The sequence below is a fragment of the Dendrobium catenatum genome, unplaced genomic scaffold (genome assembly GCF_001605985.2).
Source record: "Dendrobium catenatum unplaced genomic scaffold, ASM160598v2 fragScaff_scaffold_665, whole genome shotgun sequence".
NCBI lineage: Eukaryota > Viridiplantae > Streptophyta > Magnoliopsida > Asparagales > Orchidaceae > Dendrobium > Dendrobium catenatum.
Genome location: NW_021319127.1, coordinates 2,518,185 through 2,539,362, shown reverse-complemented (window position 1 = coordinate 2,539,362; position 21,178 = coordinate 2,518,185). Strand labels below are relative to the sequence as shown.

General features: G+C 36.5%; 1 protein-coding gene across 1 annotated transcript; it reads right to left on the bottom strand.

Annotated features, from left to right (window-relative positions):
* Positions 1 to 1,515: 1,515 nt before the first annotated feature.
* On the bottom strand, positions 1,516 to 20,274 carry LOC110092144 (protein LUTEIN DEFICIENT 5, chloroplastic-like). Its single transcript, XM_020816549.2, has 9 exons — positions 20,058 to 20,274; positions 19,867 to 19,968; positions 9,831 to 9,863; positions 9,662 to 9,742; positions 9,474 to 9,556; positions 7,692 to 7,823; positions 3,412 to 3,472; positions 2,036 to 2,101; positions 1,516 to 1,929 (listed from the first exon to the last, which is right to left on the bottom strand). Exons 1-9 carry the CDS (start codon positions 20,148 to 20,150, stop codon positions 1,750 to 1,752), a joined length of 831 nt encoding a protein of 276 aa, XP_020672208.1. The 5' UTR covers positions 20,151 to 20,274; the 3' UTR covers positions 1,516 to 1,749.
* Positions 20,275 to 21,178: the final 904 nt, after the last annotated feature.

Below are 21,178 nucleotides of genomic sequence, written 5' to 3'. Positions count from 1 at the left end.
ATATATAAATCAATTAAGACTTTACGTGAAAAAATAAATAAGGAAAAATGATGAAGACTAATTTGGATTAAATATTCATCAGATGTATAAGTAAAATTAAAGAGGTTCGTTCTTCCTCTTAATGTTCTCATATAATTATAATATAGCTTATTTGAGAAATAATTAAAGGTGATGATATAGATCTAATGAGGTTAATCAAGCACTAATTATTTAATAACAATAGTCGAATGATGGCGTTCAAACATTGGCAGATAGATGACGTTAAACAGTCAAACAATGCCAAACGGGTGAGGGTGGTCAAGCGACGGAACAATAGTTGCTAACAATGATCATTGGTATTGAATGTCACATAAAGTTCTAAAGTTATTCGTGTCTCCAAGCTATCAGTCCAAGAACATGTCTTCTTCACGTGAAAAATCATGTTTTAATTATGATTTTGTTTCGTGGAATTTTGCTAAATCCAGCCAAAATCCAAAACAATTCATTAGATAACCCATGTCGATACCCTTAGTTATAAATCACTCGTTCAAACTTTATGTACTTAAATGACTTTAGAAATGAATGCTCATAGGCTAACTGAAATGTTTGCTTTAACTATAAGCACACAAAAGGCGAAGATTATTTGGTCCTCAAATTACGATATTAAAAATTTCAATCATACTTCAAGTGCTTGATTTTGGTTAATTTGGACTTGAATCATTTCACTTTTAGTATCATTGAATTTGTGTTATTGACGCATTCAACTAAACTCTAAGTTTACTGAAATTAGACTTTGAATGATTCTAAATTTAATTATGAAATTTTCTAATTCAAATTTTACATTAAGATTCATTCATGGTCGAATGAAATGTTTGGATGATGTATGATTTACTTTCTTATTTTCGGACTTCAAAGTCTATATTGTCCAAAAATATGCAATGGCATGAAGTTAAGCTTTTGAAAATATTACAAGGCATGATTACTCCCTAAACATCAACATAGACCCTTCTAAAATATAACTTCGGCCTTCCATGAACTTGGTGTATTGGTTGAAATAAAAATAATTAAAAATTTAGACACAAAATTAATCAAATTTGTTCTAAAATAATTATAAATGCTCTACTAGATTTGCGAGTGCCAAAGTTGAAAGCCAAACATTAAAAAATGGTCCTCAAAATCTTAAAAATGCAAGAAATTCTTGAATATTGGGTGCTTCTTTTTAATTAAAATAACCCTTTGCTATAATCTATAATGACTCATTCTTCTCATTATTATTTTCTCTTTTTTTTAATGTTTCTAATTTCCGAGATTTTCAACTTATTTTGGATAAAAAAAGGATAATTAACCATATTTGCGGTTACCGCAAGTCTCCACCCAAACCTCAAACATAAACGTATTTTGTTTGTTCTGTCTGATATGAGCAGTGCGACGCCATCGCACAGTTCAAAATGTGAAAACGGTGTTCAATTTGTTGTTCAATTGGACGATCGCAGCTACTGCAAACCGTAGAATGCCATTCGATTAGAGATGGCCTAATTACTCATAAATTAAAGCACAATTTTGTATAGAATATAAAGATAAAATTTCTCCTTAATAATTACATTGACATGTTGCAATTTTAACAGCTCTAAAGTAGTCTAAATTGCTTATAAACAGACATCAACAATGAGAAAAAGAAATGCCCAAACTTGGGAATTATTCTTCCTTTTCTGTAAGCTATTTCAAAAGCATCTGAAAATCTTCAGCTTTTATAAGATTTGTTTATCAGGTTTAAGCAGATATCATTTCATCTTTGTGGTCACCTTCAAGAGAAGAGTCCAGCGGTTGCTCACCATTTATTTGTATCACCTTCTTTTCCAGGGATGGAATAATAGGAGGCCTAAATCTGCGAGTGACTGTCATTTTTAAGCCCTCAGTAGTGTGGATGGTTGCACCAGTTGTCATTTCAACCTATAATGTTTGGTGCATTGCTTTGTTAACAAAATTTTTTTTGAAGATAAAATAGATTTACATTAGGCATGGTTTTAGGGTTTAGGGAGGAAGAGGGCGGCCATACCGAAGGTGCTCCTGGTGCCATTTCAAAGTTGAATCGTCTTACCAGCATCGCTGTCGCCACCACGGTCTGAAACAAAACAAACCATTTTATCATCCTCTAAGGTTTCGTTTGGAACGGTTTTCTTATCGCTTTTTAAAGCAGCTTTCTAGTAAAAAATTGTATTAAATTGTTTTGAGATGCAGTGAGAAAGCTGTCCCAAATGAAGCCTAAGAGTGCCAAAAAAGCTCGCTGTTCAGGTATAACTCGTATTTGGATCGCTAAGAAGCTCTGAATAAGTGAGCCTAACTTTAACATATATTTTTACTTCATTTACTTGAGAAGAACAAATAAAATTATGCTTTACAATGTTTGGCTCATTAACTGTTTTGAATAGATTATACAATTATCTATTGTTATCATACTTATATTTCACAAATGGTTGAGATCTCAGCGCCACACACGAGCCTAACGAGTTTAAAATGAACCAAACTAGAGCATTGAGTCTTCCAACATAATCCAACGGTAAACAAGCTTGAACAGAATATAAAACAAATGAGCGGAGCTCGACAGAGGTCAAGCTCACTGAAACTCAGCACATTTCCACCTCTACCTCAACCAAGAAGGTTTTAGCTGGTTGAGTTTATTTACTCTCCCTAGTAATGCTAGGCGCCTAGCTATAGAGAAATTATTCTGTGCAGATACCGGACTGTCCGGAGGCGAATCAGAGCGTGCCACATCACCTGATACACAGCAAAAGGATGACGTGGAGCGCTCTCATTCGACTTCAGACGGCATCCGTATCCACACAGAATAATTTCACCTAGCTATATCAGTATCTAAACCTAATGTGCTTAATCACTACAAATTGGATAGATTAGCAGGTTAATCCATTACAAATGCATCCTCTTAATAAGTTAAATTATGGAAGATATTTCAAAGTGGACGAGTTGAATTAATCTCGATATTAACTCATCCTATTATGTTAGAATGCTGGTTGAAAAAATTGTTAAACACACTAATTGATCATACTTTTTTTTTTTTACTAATTGATCATACTTGTTTGTATGTAATGCACTAATGCCTAATCCACTCACAATTATTTTTTATCCAATTGACCTATAAAAGCTCTTAGAAAATTTGATCCATCAGTCAATGCCTTTGTCATATAAGCTATGCTAAGTGCATTAAGGGCTCCCTCAATTTGAGGTTTTAGATGGGTTGATTTATTTATCATTTTGTCCTGAACCATACAATATAGAGTTTTTTTTTCTGTACCATACATTCATACAATATAGAGTTATTTGAACTATTCATAAAGCTCATAATCTCCATATTATAACGGAAGCAACTTTTTCATTGCTCATGCCCATTGATTAAAACAAAATGCAAAGCATTACCTCAAATGTTGCAAACATATCTCCAACGCATTTCCTTGGCCCTCCACCAAATGGCAGGTAGCTGAAAATACAGCATCAGTATGTGTCATTAGCTTAAATACTCTTTCATCAGTAATCATTTTGAAGGATTTCAAACATTCCAAGTGAAATTAAAAAAAAAAAAGTATTAACATCATGTTTTGCAAAATAGTACACTATTTATTAATCACTAGCTCTGTGCCTAGCTATGGTCCCATTTGAATAGAGTTTTATTTTATAAATCCATTTTGAGCCCAACACATTTTGTCATAGAGACGGTGATGTAGAACAAAGTACTTGATTAAATATGTAATGTTGAAAATGCACTGTCTTCTGAGTTAAAGCAATAATAATTATGTCTACTTCTAGTGCTTTAAACAAAGGTTAGAATATTAGAAAGATGATTAAAGCTTAGGCCAAACTACATGTAAGAGTTTAGAATCATAAATAATCAATTTTAATCAAGATTAGCATAGCATGGGGGAATTTTAATAGAAATCTCTAAGTTAATAATAAGATTATGCTATATTAGAGTCTACTCACTCACACTCTTGATGTAGGATAAACGGAGATAGGTTGCACAACCCCTTATGACGCCACAAATTAACGAGAAGATTTGGAAAAGTAAAAGATTTGGAGGAGAAATTCACCTTGATCAAGATTTAAAAATGATCTGCCACTGGACGAAAGATAGTTGTTCGTTAATAGCGGCAGCAAGGGTAAAGACAATCATTTCAACATACTACGGTTTGATCAATCTTCAAGTTGAGGTCGAAGAACGGTGATTTGATGATATCAACTTGACCTTGATTGCTGTAAACAAACTCATGGTCTTGTTCAGAATCCGTCATACATGAAGGAACAACAGACTTTAAGGTACTAGAGCATCTGGACAGCAAACGGTGTCGTTCCGGAGGGCTGGACAGCAAAATCCTTGCTGAAAAGTTCAGGACAGCAGGCCTAGAGATGTCCCGAAATCTAGACAGCAACTGTGTGGATGCAAAAAGCTCTTGGACAGCAAGAAGTGGACTACATAAGTGCAGGACAGCAAGAAGATCTTGCTGAAATTTCTGGACAGCAGGAGGAAATCTTCAAGCAAAAGTTCTGGACAGCAATTTGTTTATTGCAGAAATCTGGACAGCAAACTTCGGTGCAGTGGGATTATTTAGGGAGGGAGAGGGATACGGAAATAAGGATCAGATTTTAGGGGAAAAGGAGGGAGGGATTTAATTTTAGTTTTGAATTTGAATTAGGAGCACTAGATGCAAGCAATTAAGGGAGGAGAGAGGGTAGGCCGGCGGGTAAGAGGTGCGGAGATGATGGAGGAGGATTTAATGAGTTTTCAAACTTGGATAAATAAAGAAGGAAAGGAAAATCATGAGAGATCTCTAATGAGATTTGATTGTGAGGATAAAAGGAAAGTTTCCTAACATAAGTTCTCTTATTTTAGGAAAGGATTTCAAAGTCAAATTAATTTAAATTTGAATTTTGAAAACTTTCCTAATTTAAAATTTATCATGAATGGAAAGTGTTAAATGGAGGAATTGAATTTTGGAGGCAAAGGGGATTGGGAACCGGCGGTTTGGGGTTAGGGTTAGGATGGCCGGCGGAAAGAATTAGGGTTAGGGTTAGGTGGCGGTGGGGTTTGGAGTTGGCTTAGCTGATGGTTAGGGATGGGAGCTTTAGGTGACCGGCGGCTATGGAGGAGGTGTGGCCGGCGGTTAATGGAGGAGGAGGGGGATTTAGATAAAAGAAAATGAACCACGAGCCCAGATGCTTCCTGCGGCTGGTGGGTGATCCGTCGCCCTTCCCTAGGGTTCTTACCAAAACTCTCTCTCAAACACCCAAGTGACAATTGCTGAATTTTTCATTATAATCTTCATTACCCACTCCAAAGAGGAGGGGATATAAATAGCTAAAGTTTACAATGAAGAAATAAAAGACACAAATGTGCCACAAACAACTAATCCATCAAATGAGAATAGAAACGGAAAAAATGCATAACCAAATCAAACACATATATTAACTCAAAAATAAATCAGTGCAATCGTCGTGGCCGTAGATCTTCGGCCCCGCCTCTGATAAACTCTCCAAGGTCGGATATCCTCATCAGACGGTGGAAGTAAAAACCCAGGAACCCTGAACTTGAAGAGTTTCAAACTCTTCAGACATGGCTTAACACGAACCTTGATAGCTTTTGATAACAAGTTGGATCAAAATTGGTGATGCAATGGGTCATGCTCACAATGTATTTTTTTTAAGATTACTAGCATAAAGTCTCGTTACCATTGGGTGAGAGCAGGTATTTGTTTGAGATGGAGGTGAATATATGAAATGCTAAGAAGGTAACGAATTTTCTAGGGAAACTGTGGTTGGGTAGAATATTATTGGGAGACTTAGAGCAGCTGATTGAGAAGACCTGGAGGAATGTGATAGAAAATACTTGAGTTCGCAAGTATCCCTAAGGTAATACTTGAGTTCGCAAGCAACCCTAGTCAAAATCAGCCCAAAACAGTGAGCAAAACTGCTGTCCCAGCAGTTTTACAGCAGCTCCGCAGCAGGAAATGCACCCAAACAGAGAAAAATAAGGAAAAGAAACAAGGTTTCCACTAGTAGATGCAAGAAAACAAAGAAAGATACAACGTCCTTCGATTCGAGAGGAAGAACAACTCTCCACAAGTCTCTAGCAAACCCTAGAGCCCAAGCACACAATGAGATCTCAAACTTTTCATTCAAATTCAAGATGATGGCCTAATTCCCCCCTTTCCCCCCTCTTTAACTCTCATCCCCATACAAAATCCCTAAACAGCCCTTCTATTCAAATTTCCCCCCCTTTCCATTCAAATTTTCCTTCCAACCCTTGAATTAACTCCATGTGGGGCCCGCCTAGAGTAAGTAAGGATCGGAGGGGCCCGCCTAACAGAATGCTCAGGTTGATGCATCGAAATAGGTTCAAACTGCCGAGAGGGAGGTGGAAAAATGCAAATTGAAACAAGGATTAATGGTGGATGATATGGCTGAGTAATGGAGGAATTAACTGAGTAAAAAGGAAAGATGCTCTCTTGAAATTGAACATGGCGTGATACAATATATTTGTTTCTTTGAAGATTGTAACATCTATATCCTTCATAATTGAAAGCATAACCAAAGAATACACATGTAGTGGATTTTCGTTCAAATTTATGCTTTGAAGCAATGAATAACTACAGATAACATAAGCACACGAAAATTTTAAGATGATTATAGTTAGGAACTTTACTATAGAGTATCTGATAAAGAGAACATATATTGTTTGTCAAGGAAGGCCAACGATTAATAAGATAAAGTGTTGTTAAGAGAATATAAACAGATAATTTGAAAGGAATTTTAGCATCAAGCATCATGGTACGTAGGGTTTCAATTATATGGTGATGCTTATGTTGAACAACGCCATTTTGATCATGTGTGTAAGGACAACTTAATTGATGAACAATTCTAGAATTATGCATTATAGTCTGAAGGCTTGTATTAATATACTCCTCAACATCATTAGCGCAAAAAATTTTAATGGATTCATTAAAGTGACATTCAACCAAAGCTTTGAATCGTAAAATTTAGAGATTGTTTCAGATTTTGTTCGCACGGGACAAACCCAATTATAAAGAGAGAAATCATTCACAAATAAAATATAATATTTATATTCTTGCATGGACAAAATTTGGGAAGGAACCCATATATACATCAATATCTATCAATTCCAAAGGTTCATTACTACGATAAGTACAACTAGAGAGATAATTTGTGACTCTTTGCACATACACAAGATTCACAATGAGAATTTTTTAGAGAAGTTGAGCTGAAGTTTACTGTTGTATATAGAAAATAGCATGTACAAGTACCCCACGTAGTGGGACAAAAGATTGATGTTGTTGTTGTTGTTGGCATTTGGTTGGACGTAATTCAAAACAACTGAAGGTTTTAAAATCTACAAAGACTTTCAAAATCCCTCAAAGCTAATGATTTGATTTTCACAAAGAAAATGAGTGAAAGCCAAATAATTTTCTAAATAATATATTATATCTAGAAACAAACAATTGAGCCATAAGAGAAGGTTGAGAGAACAAGAATTACAGAAGGAAATGTAATATTACCATGTAGCTTCTTGTTCAAACTACACTGCATACCCAATGACAAATATGTTCATATGAAGAATTTTAAATACAGGCTAAAACTAACGAAATTAAATGCTGGATCTAAAAAGATAAATAAGACAAGATTTCAACCTAAAATTCTGATTCACTTCATTTGGATTTGGCCCATCAATAGGCCATCTTTCAGGATTGAAACTTTCAGCATCCACCCAATGCATCGGAGAACGATGGATGTTCCATACGGAAATAAATATATCTTCACCTCTGCCATTCAAATCAAAACAAACGCAAAGCTGTAATTACGGATTTTCAACAGGAAAGACCATAGGAAGAATAAAGCATAGCCAATAGAATTGCTTTCATGGTTCCAGAGTATGCATGAATCAATCTCCTTTAAAATAGCCTCATTAGCAGTTATATTTTTTGGGTCATGACTGCATAGCAGGCCAAAAACGAGCAACTGAAGAAATGTTATTGCCTATTGCATATACTAAGAAGAAAGTTAATCAAACATGATAAAAAGGAAATCTATAGTTATTAAATCTTTATTAGTCATGGGTTTTATGAACCTAGCTAATTTAGAATATAAGATCACAGTATTATGAAAGTAGACGTTAACACTTACCTGTATATTAACACTTTTGAACAGTTGTCAGTGGGAAATGACCGATTAAGTTATAATCAAACTTCATTTTCATTATCACATTACTTTGCTGTTCCAAGAATGCTTTCCTAAATTCAGATCGAAACTCCATCATCAAATGAAAGTAAGGCTTCAACAACATCCAGCCACTACATAATTTTTACTCCCCAAAAAATATAAAAAAGGACTTAATTGTGCCACTTAGGCTTCAGAGCTCATGCCTAGTCAACAACATCAAGCCTTTGTCCCACTACATGGGGTCAGCTACATGAATCATTTTTCGTCATTGTGTCATGTTAAAAGTCAAATTCTCATTTAAATCTAATAAAGAAAGATCATTTCTAATATTTTCTAGCCAAGTCTTTTTAGTTCTACCTCTACCTTTCCTAACATAAGACAAATCTAATACCTCAACTTTTCTAACCGACCGTTTAATGTGACCAAACCATCTAAGGCGACTCTCTCTAATCTTAGCTTCCACTGGAGCTACTCCAACCTTTTCACGTATATGCTCATTTCGTATCCTATCTCTAAGAGTAAAGCCGCTCATCCACCTGAGCATCCTCATCTCTGCAACACTTAACTTAGTATTATGCTTCTCTTTTAATTGCCAACATTCAGCACCATAAAGCATTGCATGTCTCACCACCATCTTATAGAATTTTCCCTTAAGTTTGAGGGGGATTTTTCTATCACACAATAAGACCGATGCATTCCTCCACTTCAACCATCCAACTTGAATTCTATTGATAATATCCCCATCTATTTCACCATCACTCTATAGAATCCAAAAAATTTCGGTATATTTTTTTAGCCTATCTTACTTTTATGAATTTGCTTTCATCATTTAGTATTCTTGATAACTATGTTCACGCAGTACACAGCTTGAAGGAATGGACATAATTAGAATAGTTCTAAAGACAAAATATTATTTTGGAAGCCAAGTTCCCAGACCAAGGGAGTTATACCATCGATGTGCCAAGAGAATCTATAAGTTGACAATTATATAGGTCCCACCGAAATTAACAAGCTCTCTTAGAAACCAGCTAAGGAATGACTAAATTCTTGGCAACAAGACAACCATCCAACAAGTCCGGTTGGAACTACTAAACAAGGTTGAAAGAACAAAAGACAAAAATAGGCAAGTCAAGCATAAATATATAAGTTTATCTCAAAACAGCAAAAAAGAAGGAAAAAAAGAAAATAAAGTAAGCCAGATTTGATGCAACCTTTCCAAAAAAATAATTTCTTAAAAAGAAGAGAACCACTACCGTTTGATAGGATATTTCCCAAGTTGATCAGCCTCAATAGAACGCCTAATCAGCACAGGCGGCTGTGGATATAGTCTCAAAGACTGCAAGGATAGTTGCAAATGATCAATAAACTGAATTTCACATGTGAATGAATTACACGTTGATCTATGACCGTCATTCTCATGCAAGAAACGATAAGATCTTACTTCATTAATAACACGAGTGGTGTACTTCAACTTTGTCATGTCTTCAATAGTTGGAAAGCGATCCCCCAAAACAGAATCAACCTAAGCGTCGGGGCCAAATAGAATACGAAAAATAAGTGGGTGGATGCCAATCTCAAACCTTCTTAATTAAAATGCTTGAAGCACCGACCTCTTCTTGGAGCTTGGCCACAACCTTAGGTTCCTGAAAAATAAAAACAGTTCCATCAATCATTCACAGGTGATGACCATACAAGAGCAAACATGATGTGAAACGTCCTTGCAAGGATGATTAACTTAAGGAGTTTGCACGCTTAATGTTAGAAGCCATAATAATCATATCTTCACAATGAATGCTCTAACGACAAAAGAAAGCACTATGAGTGGTAAAATAAGCTTAGGCCGAATCACGAGCGTAAAAGCTAAGATCATAAAACAATCACATTAATCTGATGTTGCATACATGGATGATTTTCAACAAGAGATCCCTAGATTAACAATAAGATTAGCCACAATGTAAAGATCCCTCACTTCACTCTCTAGCTTACTAAGTTTTTTTAGCGGAGAATAATTAACATGATCTTCATGGATCCAAAATAACCATAAGAGAGAAGTGGACTAGGAAAATAAGGGATTTGATGGGAGAGTTTACCTAATAGGAAGACAAGAAAGACCTCTTAATTGTTGTTGGATAGCAGCCGACTCTTCTCTAGTGCACTGGACAACCTAATACTTTGCTGAAATGTTCTGTATTGCAAGCCAAATTCTTGGACAGCACCCACGGAAGTTTGGACAGCAGGTTTTGGGTCTTGGAAGTTCTAGACAGCAACTGGTAGGCTTCTAGATGGCAGCTTTCAAGGCTCCAATACTCAGGATAATATGTGGCGCCTGTCCAAGAATCTGGACAGCAAACTGGGCTGGTTCTTTGGGCCGCAAGCAGAGATCTTTGGTCAGCTGGACAGCAACTCAGGCTTCGGAATTCTGCTGGACAGCAAGGGGACAAGAAGGAATAGTTTGGAAAGCCTCCAAACAATGACCAGAAAAATCTGGACAGCAGCTCCCTATGTTCGACAGAAATTTGGACAGCTTTGATAGGGTGTTGGGAGCCTTTGGACAGCAATCTCTGGCCTTCAGCAGTGCATGATAGTAACCCAATATGGCTGGAATATGGGGACGATTGAATTCAAATTAATAAACCTTCCTAATTGGGAGGATTATTTTAGGAAAGTATTTATGGGCTTAGAATTTTGAATTTCAAATTCCATGGGAGAGGGAGAGGTGGCCGGCGGCATGGGGGTGGAGATGGGGACGGGCCATGGTGGAGATGGTGGTTTTGGGAGGGGTGGCCGGCGACTGGGTAGGCCAAGGCAGCCGGCGGGTTGGGGAGAACAGGGGCTTCAGGTGGAGGAATTTAGGAGAGAATTTGGGTGGTGAGAATGGTCGGCGATGGAAGCTATGGACGTAGACGGATGGAGAGGGAATTCGATGCAAGAAGAAAAATGAAAGAAAAAGAAGATGAGAGAACCGCGAACCTTGGAATCCACCAAGATTGACGGGTATTGCTTTTGTCCCACTTGGGCCTCTCTTCTCACAAACTCACTAAGAGATCATTCCAAGAGAGAAAACTTAGAACTCACAAAGAGATCCATAAGCACAAATTGAAAATTTCATATCAATATTCATCATCCCAAAATACAAAACAATTAGCCTATAAATAGTCCTCATGAAAAGAAAAGAAATAAAAGACTAAAATGTCCTTCGAGCTACAATACTACATGACCACCCGTAAGGGTATAAAGGGAAAAACAATAATATGAAATAAACTAGTACATATAAATAAATAACTCAAGATCGTAGCCGTTGATCTTCGATGTCCTCATCAAAACATTTTATTGATGAGAACCTCAGCAAGAAACATTATTCAAATATATTCTCCTACTTCTGGAAGATGTAGATTTTACCCTTATATTTGATAACATTTTGTACACATGAAATCCAGCTCATTATTGAAGACAATCAATATCATTGTTCGATACTTGCTAAGATGGCACAAGGTTGATAAACTTGCTAGTTTGCTGTTGTCTACTGAACAGCATAATTGGAGATCACGGTGGGCCATTGATGCCTTGATTTGCTTAGAAGGGAAGAATATATAGTAAAGGAAGAACCACAAGGTAAAAAAAAGAGGAGTTTAAGAAGAAGAGAAGAGCGAATGCATCAATGGAAAGGCATGAGGTATTTAAAGAGCTAGAAACGTAGGCATGAATCCCAGTAGAGGGTTATACAACTAGGGGAAAGTAGTCGGCAAGAAGAGAGGATCATGCGAGAAGTTACGATCACCAATGCATGCCTTTGCACGCATCTTTCTAGACTCAGTGAGAAGATTATATTATGCTTTTTTTGCACAGGAAATTCCACCCAAAAAAATATCATACATATCTTGTTTGGAGTAATGGACATTAAGATAACTCGTTTGGATGCTCCGCGCACCACTCATATATGCTTTCTAATTTTGGAACATAATTAGACAAGAAAAATTAAATAAAATTGATGAAAAGTATAAAAATGTGATAAAATGAAAACTCAAAGCCTTTACACATTTTGCATAGTACTATGCGTGCAAAAGCAAGCATTCATCATTGTTGGGAATGACAAAAGCACATAGCCTAGTGGGCAAGAATCCTATAGAAAAAAATCCTTTACATGCCTGCGAATGCTAAAATGCATGTTTGTCCCCTAAAAATAGCTATCCACTTCCTCTATAGGTTAGTCGCATGGGTTATGAGCAACACCAAAGGATCAAGCAACAATGTAGTATATTGAGCAAGGTTGCCTTCTTCGATAAAGCTGTGATCTAAATATCCAGAGGAATGGTGGCTCGAGCCCACATTAACCCCCACCATAAACTTTATAATAATGAGATAAAATCCCTGAACAAACTAGCAACAATATCAAACTATCTCATCTATCCCCATCCACAGAGGATTGTCTACAAAAAAAAAGATATTCATTGGGCTGAATGCACTATTCATAAGGATGGCCAAATATCAATAGTCTCCTCAAATCCTCAAATCCCATCAAATAAGTTGTTGATAAGTATCATTCTACTCATTTTAAGCTTTTGAATAATACATGCTTATTTATAAATATAGGAGCGAGTCATAAAAGAACTCAGTGAGTAAATCATAATTATAAAATACAGTAATACAAGGCATTAGAAATAATATGTATGCTCATTAGAAATAATATGCATGCCCATTTTTTAATGAGATCATCAATGCAATTTATATTTGTATCACATATTTTATATCTTTTATCATTTATATATATAATACAACCGTCACAGGAGACATCATTTAAAATAGTAGCAAGGAAGGTACCCATTTTTCATTTCTTTTTCCATAACCTTTTTTTCATTTACGTGCAATGGTACATTGGATCCCTAGCCAGTGCCATAAGGGAATGTGCTACATCATTCAACATGCACATGCAAGTAAATATATAGCCATTTCATTCATAAAGCATTCATTTACTTTCTATGATAATGTGAAACACAACATAGTAATTTTATTATATTCAAAATGATCAATCATTGGGTATGAGAAAGACAAAACATGATCTAGCTAGCAATAAAGATTTAATAAGCATGTATTATCTTTCAAAACATTTAATTGAAAAGAAAACAAAGTATTACTATAATAAAAGAAACATGAGTACCGTCCTTGACTCTGGGTATCGCCCCTTTACTCTTGCTCCTTACTTTGACATTGATAGATTTAATGCTTATATAAAGGTCTTGTCGTTAAAATTTAATTGATAAATTTCTCTTAATTTCTCTAACTTGTGCATTTATAATTAATTAGTGTAATTTAAATTTCAAATTAAAATCTCAAATATTATTGATTACAATTGCATTCATTTACTTTCTATAATAATGTAAAACACAACATATTAATTTCATTAGATTCAAAATAATCAATCATTAGGTATGAGAAAGACAAAACATGATATAGCTATGTATTATCTTTCAAAGTATTTAATTGAAGAGAAAACAAAGTCATTAATGTATTAAAAGAAACATGAGTACTCACATTGACTCTAAGTATCGCCCCTTTACTCTTGCTCCTTACTCTGACATTGATTGATTTAATGCCTATATAAAGATCTCGTCATTAAAATTTAATTGATAAATTGCTCTTAATTTTTATAAATTAATTATTTATAATTAATTAGTGTAATTTAAATTTTAAATTAGAATCTCAAATATTATTGATTATAATTGCTCTCACTCTCTCAAATTAGTTATTGAACACGCATAAATAACTCTTTGAATTTAATTTATTAAATTACTGATAAAATTTATTCTCATCGCATTATCATTTAAATATGAATAAAATCATTATTTGATTATTATTAATTTCTAAAATAAACTTTCTATATTTAATTACCTTCTTTCTCTAATTAGCTAATTAAATATAATTTCAATTTTCTATATGAATTATCTTTAACTCATAAAGCATTTATTTTTCTAAATCTAATTTATAGGTTGACTAACTCCATTAGCAAAGTACGCCAAAATTCATGACAACTCAAAAAGATGAAAGTGTGATCTTGATCGAAATCATCATCCTCTATAACATTTGCTCTAAGGTGTTATCAACATACTCTCTCCTCTAATACAAATTATTTCTATTAAAAATATAGCATTGCAGATCTTATAGTCTAACCAAAATTAAAAAATCTCTCTCACAATCATAAGGGATAACTAAACATGTGGGCTTGCACTTTTAAGAAATTTACAGACAAATCATGAATTCCTCTAATAGGAACACTTGAAAATCACAAGAATTTCCTATCAATCTTTGGAAAACAGCAAAAATTCTCCACAAGAATCCACACAAAACTAGGAAAACAATACATAATTCATTAATTTGTATTATTTGATGAAATAGAAATAGAAAATACTAATATACAATTGATCCTCTCTTTGAGACAAGGATCTATCTCTCACAAATCTCTAGACGCCACTAGAGCCCAAAAACCTAAGGGATCTCAAATTTCAGTCAAATTCAAGATGACCTAACCCTAGAAAAACAAACTATTTAATGCATATAATCCAAAAAGAAATCACTAAATAGTCCCTACATTCAAATTTTACTCCTAAAATTTTACTAAAACCTTCCTAATACACTCCTTTGAACTGGGCAGTTCGTGCGGTGCATACAGGGGGGCAAAGGCATTCCGCCTCAATTTCGCACGAGCTGGTCCCATGTGAATCAACTGGACTGATCTAAAAAATACTCCCCTCCCAAAGACCCATCTTATCCGTAAGGTGGGAAAAAGACACCCTCATTCATTCACACATCATCACAAATAGTGAGAACCTGAAGAGTTCGATCTTTATATTTGTGTCCCGGTGTATACATCTCGTCACATCTGAAATAGAGCCCCTCCACCCTCTTCTCCTATAATATCGTCTCCGTGAGCTTCTTGAAATTGTCCTCAAGTCTTCCTCCTGCAATCTTTTCCTACGAATTCCCCCCAAAGAGTATCCGGTGTTGGCTCCTTGGATATTAATAAGGTGGTGGTCATCCTGTACGGGCCTCCTGAGTTGTTGTCTCCTGTCTCTCTCTCCAGGTGTCCCTGATCCTCCACCAATTGAGCTAGCTTCACAGCCTCCCCCAAATCACGAAGCCTCATTACTGTAATTGTTGTCCAGATCTCTGGTGTCTATCTCTTCATGAAGTTCTCCTCCAGCACTGTCTCAAAAAGGCGATCCAATCGGCTAACAAGGTACTTGAACCTCTCCCGGTACTCTATTAATGAACTATCATGCATCAAGACGAAGAACTGCTCGTAGAAGTCTCCTCTCCTGCCAGTTCAAAAATGTTCTACTAAACAATCCTGGAACTCCCTCCAACTCCGTATAAGTCGTCGCATGTCCCTCCATTGGAACCAAGCCAAAATCTTCCCTTCCAAACATAGGCCCGCTGCTGTAAGTCTCTCCTCCTCTGTCAACCCATTGACGGCGAAATATCTTTCAACCTTGCAAATCCACCAGTGGGCATCCCCCCCCCCTCCCTCCTCAAAGATTGAAATCTTCAATTTCCTCACCACTCAGCGCTTTTGTTCCCTCCATAATTTATCATTCCTCAAGGGGGTGGTTCCCCCCAAGTGTCTCAATCATCCCTTCTACATTCATACCCATGCCTTTCATCAAATTCTCACATCCTATTTTCAGCACCCCTTGGATCATCACAAACTCCTCTTTCCAATTCAACCCTCCTTTTGTCAAAATTTCCCCTTTCCCTTTCAAATTCAGCAACCTTCCAATTATGTCCAACCCCTCATGCATCCCCACATACCCTCTATCCAACTCCTCCCTAAGAATAAGCCCTAGGGGAGGCATTTTTTCTATTCCTTCAGAAATCTCCATCTCTAGAGCTTTTTTTCGTCTGATTGGCTTAGAGTTTTCTCCGCTTCCCCAACTGTCGGTGACTTCCCTCACCTCTGACAGCATTTTTTTATTTTGGCCCTCAAGCACTTTCTTCAAAATCTCATCCAGGATGGAAAATTTCGAATTGAACTTATAATGGGTGACTGAAATATTTTTCTTTAAATATAAAACTTGAAATTGAAGATCTGAAATTTCAAATTTTGTTTGTCTGATCTCCCCTACCAATACTTCTACCTTTCTTTCCATCTGTCCATTTGTCTCCGCTGTCGCCGTTTGAATTTGACTCTCTAATATCTTCTTCACTATCTCATGAAGATCGAAAACTTTATCTTCCACAGATGAAATTCTATCTTCCACCATTGCTTTCATTTAGGCATTTAGCTCATCTCTCCTTCAAGACGTTCCTCCAACGCATCTACCTTCTTGGCAACCATCAATACCCAGATTTTTGTAGGTTTCAAAAAATCTGGATATTTACCTAAAAAATAACAAAAAACCCTTCAACAAAAAACAACCATTGAATTTCCCGAAAATAGCCCACAAATAGTCCCAAAATCTGCTCTGAAACCAATTTGATACGGAACACTTGAAGATCTCAAGAATTTCCAATCAATCTGAAAACAACAAAAGTTCTCCGCAAGAATCCACACAAAACCAGAAAAATAGTACATAATTTGTATTATTTGATGAAATAGAAATGGAAAATACCAATATAAAATTGATCCTCTATTCGAGAGTAGGATTTATCTCTCCCAAATCTCTAGACGCCGCTAGAGCCCAAAAACCTAAGGGATCTCAAATTTCAACCAAATTCAAGATATCTTAACCCTAGAAAAACAAATTATTTAATGCATACAATCCAAAAGGAAATCTCTAAACAATCCCTACATTAAAATTTCCCTCCTAAAATTTACCTAAAACCTTCCTAATCCACTCCTTTGAACTGGGCGGTTCGTGCAGTGCATTTAGGGGGACGGAGGCATTCTGCCTCTATTTCGAGCGAGACAATCCCATGTGGATCATTCTAATGGACCAGTCTAACATCCTCATTAGAGGGTCAAGCCATTGAGTAATGTTTTATCTAATATCCATTCTTCCTTCTTAAAAATGAATCCAAAATAACTATAATATATCACAGAGTCGAGTGAGCATTTTTAGTGCTAGTATGCATGCATTTTCAGTGCCCGCATGCATTGCAGTTGCTTGAATGCTCAGTGCAATTCTGTTTCAAAACGCATTGAGGCGCACGCCTCATGCTTGTGAAGTTGTGCTTTGAGGCGTACACCTCAATCTAGCTGAGGCAAGCCTTGAGGCCCGACTCACCTCACACATGTGAGGCGTACGCCTCATATATACCCTTTTTTAAATAAAAACTAGTTTTTAACACAATCCAAACACATGCACCTTTACATGGACCCGTCGCACCTAGGCGGTAGCTCCCATCCTCGACATCCAGTTGTAACTTCCCTAATGCCAACCCGCCGCTGCAACCACTAGTAATGGCCTAGGGACAGTCGTCGCCACAACCACCTTTTCTTTTTCTTATTACATAATATATTTAATGTTGTTTTGTTATTATGATGTTTGGAATTCAATTCTATTTCATGCAATTTATTATTTGCCACTTTACGTCTAGCACAATTTTTTTTCATATTTATGTCAGATTGTTATCTTATAGTTCAATAGAAAGTTAATATGTCACTCTTTAATATATTATTTTATTATTATATCAAAAAACTCATTATAACCTTCATTTTTATTTTACGCAATTTTTGAATTTTGAGATGTATGCCTCGCCTCGCGAATGAAAGACGCCTCCAGACCCAAATGCACAATTTAAAACCTTGCCTTCAGGTAAATTTTAACATAATCTTCACCAAATGATAAAACAATCTGACCACTGATATTGCGCACAACCTAAGACAAAGAGAAGTGTTGTGATGGGCACATCAAATCATGGAAGGTTTATCAGAGGCGTAGCTGACGATCTACGACCACGATTGAGTCGTTGTTTTTTTATTTATTTTATGTATTTTCTTATGTCGTTGTATTTGTTTTATTTAATTTCCCGTTTTACCCTTTTATTAAGGGATGTCGTATGTAAGCCCTGAGGGCATTTTCGTCTTTTCTACTTTGAGTCTTATGTACGAGGCTATTTATAGCCTCTTGTTTCTCTTTCGAAGGTAATAAATGATAAAGTAAAATTTTCGTTTCTATTGTTTTACTTCTCATGAGAGTTTGGAGTGAAATTCTTAGGAGAGGGAGAATTGCGTAACACCCACCAACCTAGGCGAGTCGGGTTCGTGGTTTTCTTCCCTATCTCTTTCTTTTCCCCTCAACCACCACCACCGGCCATCATCGCATCCAATCCCTTCTCCCTCCCCAAGCCATTTCCCCTTACTCGATCGAGCTCCACAAACACCCCAACTAGCCACCGGCCCCGTACCCGAATCCCATCCACCCTCCGACCCTAGCCCCCTTTCCTCTTTGATTTCCATTGCCTAATTTGGATTGGAATAATTGGGACAGATTTTGAATTCAAATTCAATCAATTTGTAATTCAAAATCTTTCTTAAATTACTAAATCTATTTTAGGAAAGTTTCTAAATTAACCCTATTTGAATTTCAAATTTAAATTGGAGTTAATTTAAATATTTCCTAATCCCTAAACCCCAAATAGGAAACCCCAATCCCTTTCCCCAATCTCCTCCCAAAATCTTGAAGAACAACTTGAGATCGTCGAGTGGAGGATTGCCACCGATCCTTGACAGAGGTTCTACTTTTCCCTTTTCTTGTATTTCTTAAGTCTAACTGATGTAGACAAAGGGGGGGTCAACACAAGTTGAGTTTTTCTTTTAATTTCTTGCCTTGTGTCTTTTCATCTTCCCCCTCTCTTTTGGGTTGTTTTCTAGTTCTATGAAGCCTTGGCTGATTTCGGGTTTGAGCTTAAGTAGTTGAAACTCTAGTGGTGCCAGCTCATTAATATCTAGTGGAGGAGTAGCTCATTATGAGCTGATGTTTAGCTCTAAATTCATTATGAGGTGTAAGATATTAGGTGAGTGGAACTTGTCTCTTCCTCTTCCTTTGCCTCTTGAGCTGCTGCATTATTTTTCCCTCTTTAGGCTGTTGGAACCGTGGCCTTCATGGTGCTTTAATGGTGGCTGTTGGTTTCTTGTGCTTGGCTGTTGGAACCGAAATTCCCTCCTTGGATTTGCTGTGCCGTTTGGGGTTTCACTGTGCTGGAACCGTGGCCACCTTTTGGAGATTTGAGGTGCCGGTTGGAATTTCTGAACCTGTGCTGGAACCGTGGCATTTTTCCTCTGTTTTCTGGAAAATTGCTGGCTGCTGCTTTGGAACTAATGTGTGCCTTTTGGCTTTTCCTATCCCTAAAGTTTATTGGGGGAATTATGGGTGCATTGGCTGTTGGGCTTTCTTCTTTGCTTATAAGTATGAAATGCTTTGGCATAAGATGTTATTGAAAAAGATGATGTGAGTTATTTTTGGAGAAAGACATACCTACATCTAAACCGGAACAATGGCTGCAGTTAGAGGCTACAAATTGTGCATGTCATACATGGCATGGAAAGGAAATATTTATAGGTGGTAAAGGACCTTTCAAGAACATGCGGTCTCATACACCTAAACCCCAATCACAACTCGAAATTTCTTCTAGAAGAAACTCCGATCACTTTTTCTCTAAGAAATACAAATTAATCACATTGTGCTGCAGGACTATAAAATCACAAACTACCTTGGAAAGAAGATAAAATGTCCATGTAAGCACTGCAGCAGATGTTTCATGTCCAGCTATTAGCATTGTCATCAAATCATCACGGAGCTGCTTGCTAGAAACCTATCATGCGCGTGTAAAGATTAACATTATAAATTCTTATTAATGTAAATCATAATGGGCTAAGAAATGTATAATTTGCGAAATCATACATCATCTCCCGATGCCAATAAAAAGTGTAGAATACTAGGATCCTTCTCGTTCATGTATTCCTCGTGAAATTGCAATTTCTCTTCATCGACCATCCTCTGCAAAAAACAAATACAGCAGTACTTCAATAATGCAAAGCAGCATACGGTAGAAGCTTACAAATTAGCAGATGCAATTTGATCTCATGAGAATATCTCTGCATTTATCAATCATGAAATTAGAAAAACAAATCCCACGCACTAAGATATAGGGTCAAACAATATGCACAATTTTGGATGTTAAAACTGCTGCAATGATAAAAGAAAATTGAATGTATACAAATAATATACATAGATTCTGATACTTTGTGGAAATGGCCCAATCGGGTTGCTTTCCCGGGTCTCACCGGTGTTGCCTGTAGGTCGTGATGAGCCTCGAGAGGGCCATCTCATGTCCCCTGATGGTGGGGAATCCGCTCACGGGGCTGCGTCTGACCCGTCCTCTAGGTACCTTTGGAAGGCAAGGAGTGTAACAGTGTAAACGCTTCCCCGGTCCTTCTCATCAGTTGCAAGGTTTGGTGGCCCTAAATTGACTTGGCTTCGCCAAAAGGCCTCATCTCCAATGCCTGGCTCGCAAGGCATCCCCTATGGCTGTAGGGAATTCTACTTATAATTTCACAAATCAAGTGGTAGAAAAATACTAGCTGGTATAACGTATTACTTTACGAGTCTTCGGGTGAACTAGATTAATGGTGCAAAGCACGGTACCGGGAGTAGGAAGGAAACAATTAATTCCCAGTCAGAGTTTAAATGATTAACAAGCAAAAATATGAAGAGGAAAAACCAAATGGAGCAAATACACAAACATGAATACAACAAAAATTTTGTGTGAATTGGTGAGATCTACCATCATTTACAGCTGGAGAAAATTCGAATAATTTAATAAGCTTCAAAAGAATATATGGAGAGATTACACTTCATATATAATTAAAGATAGAGATAGATATATCGCTTTGTTTATTCGGCTAACTCAGAGAATGCAACCACCTGCATTGAACATGAAAGCAGAACATAGAGAAGAAGATATTGTTGTTGCTATCATTACTCTCTTCCTTTCTCTAATGCAAGAGTTCAAATGGAGCTTC

Coding starts and splice junctions, on each gene's coding strand:
- LOC110092144 (XM_020816549.2), bottom strand. CDS start 20,150: ATGGTCGATGAAGAGAAATTGCAATTTCACGAGGAATACATGAACGAG. Junction 7,824..9,473: donor GGGAAATATCCTATCAAACG/GTAGTGGTTCTC, acceptor TTTGAATGGCAG/AGGTGAAGATATATTTATTT. Junction 2,102..3,411: donor ATATGTTTGCAACATTTGAG/GTAATGCTTTGC, acceptor GTTTTGTTTCAG/ACCGTGGTGGCGACAGCGAT.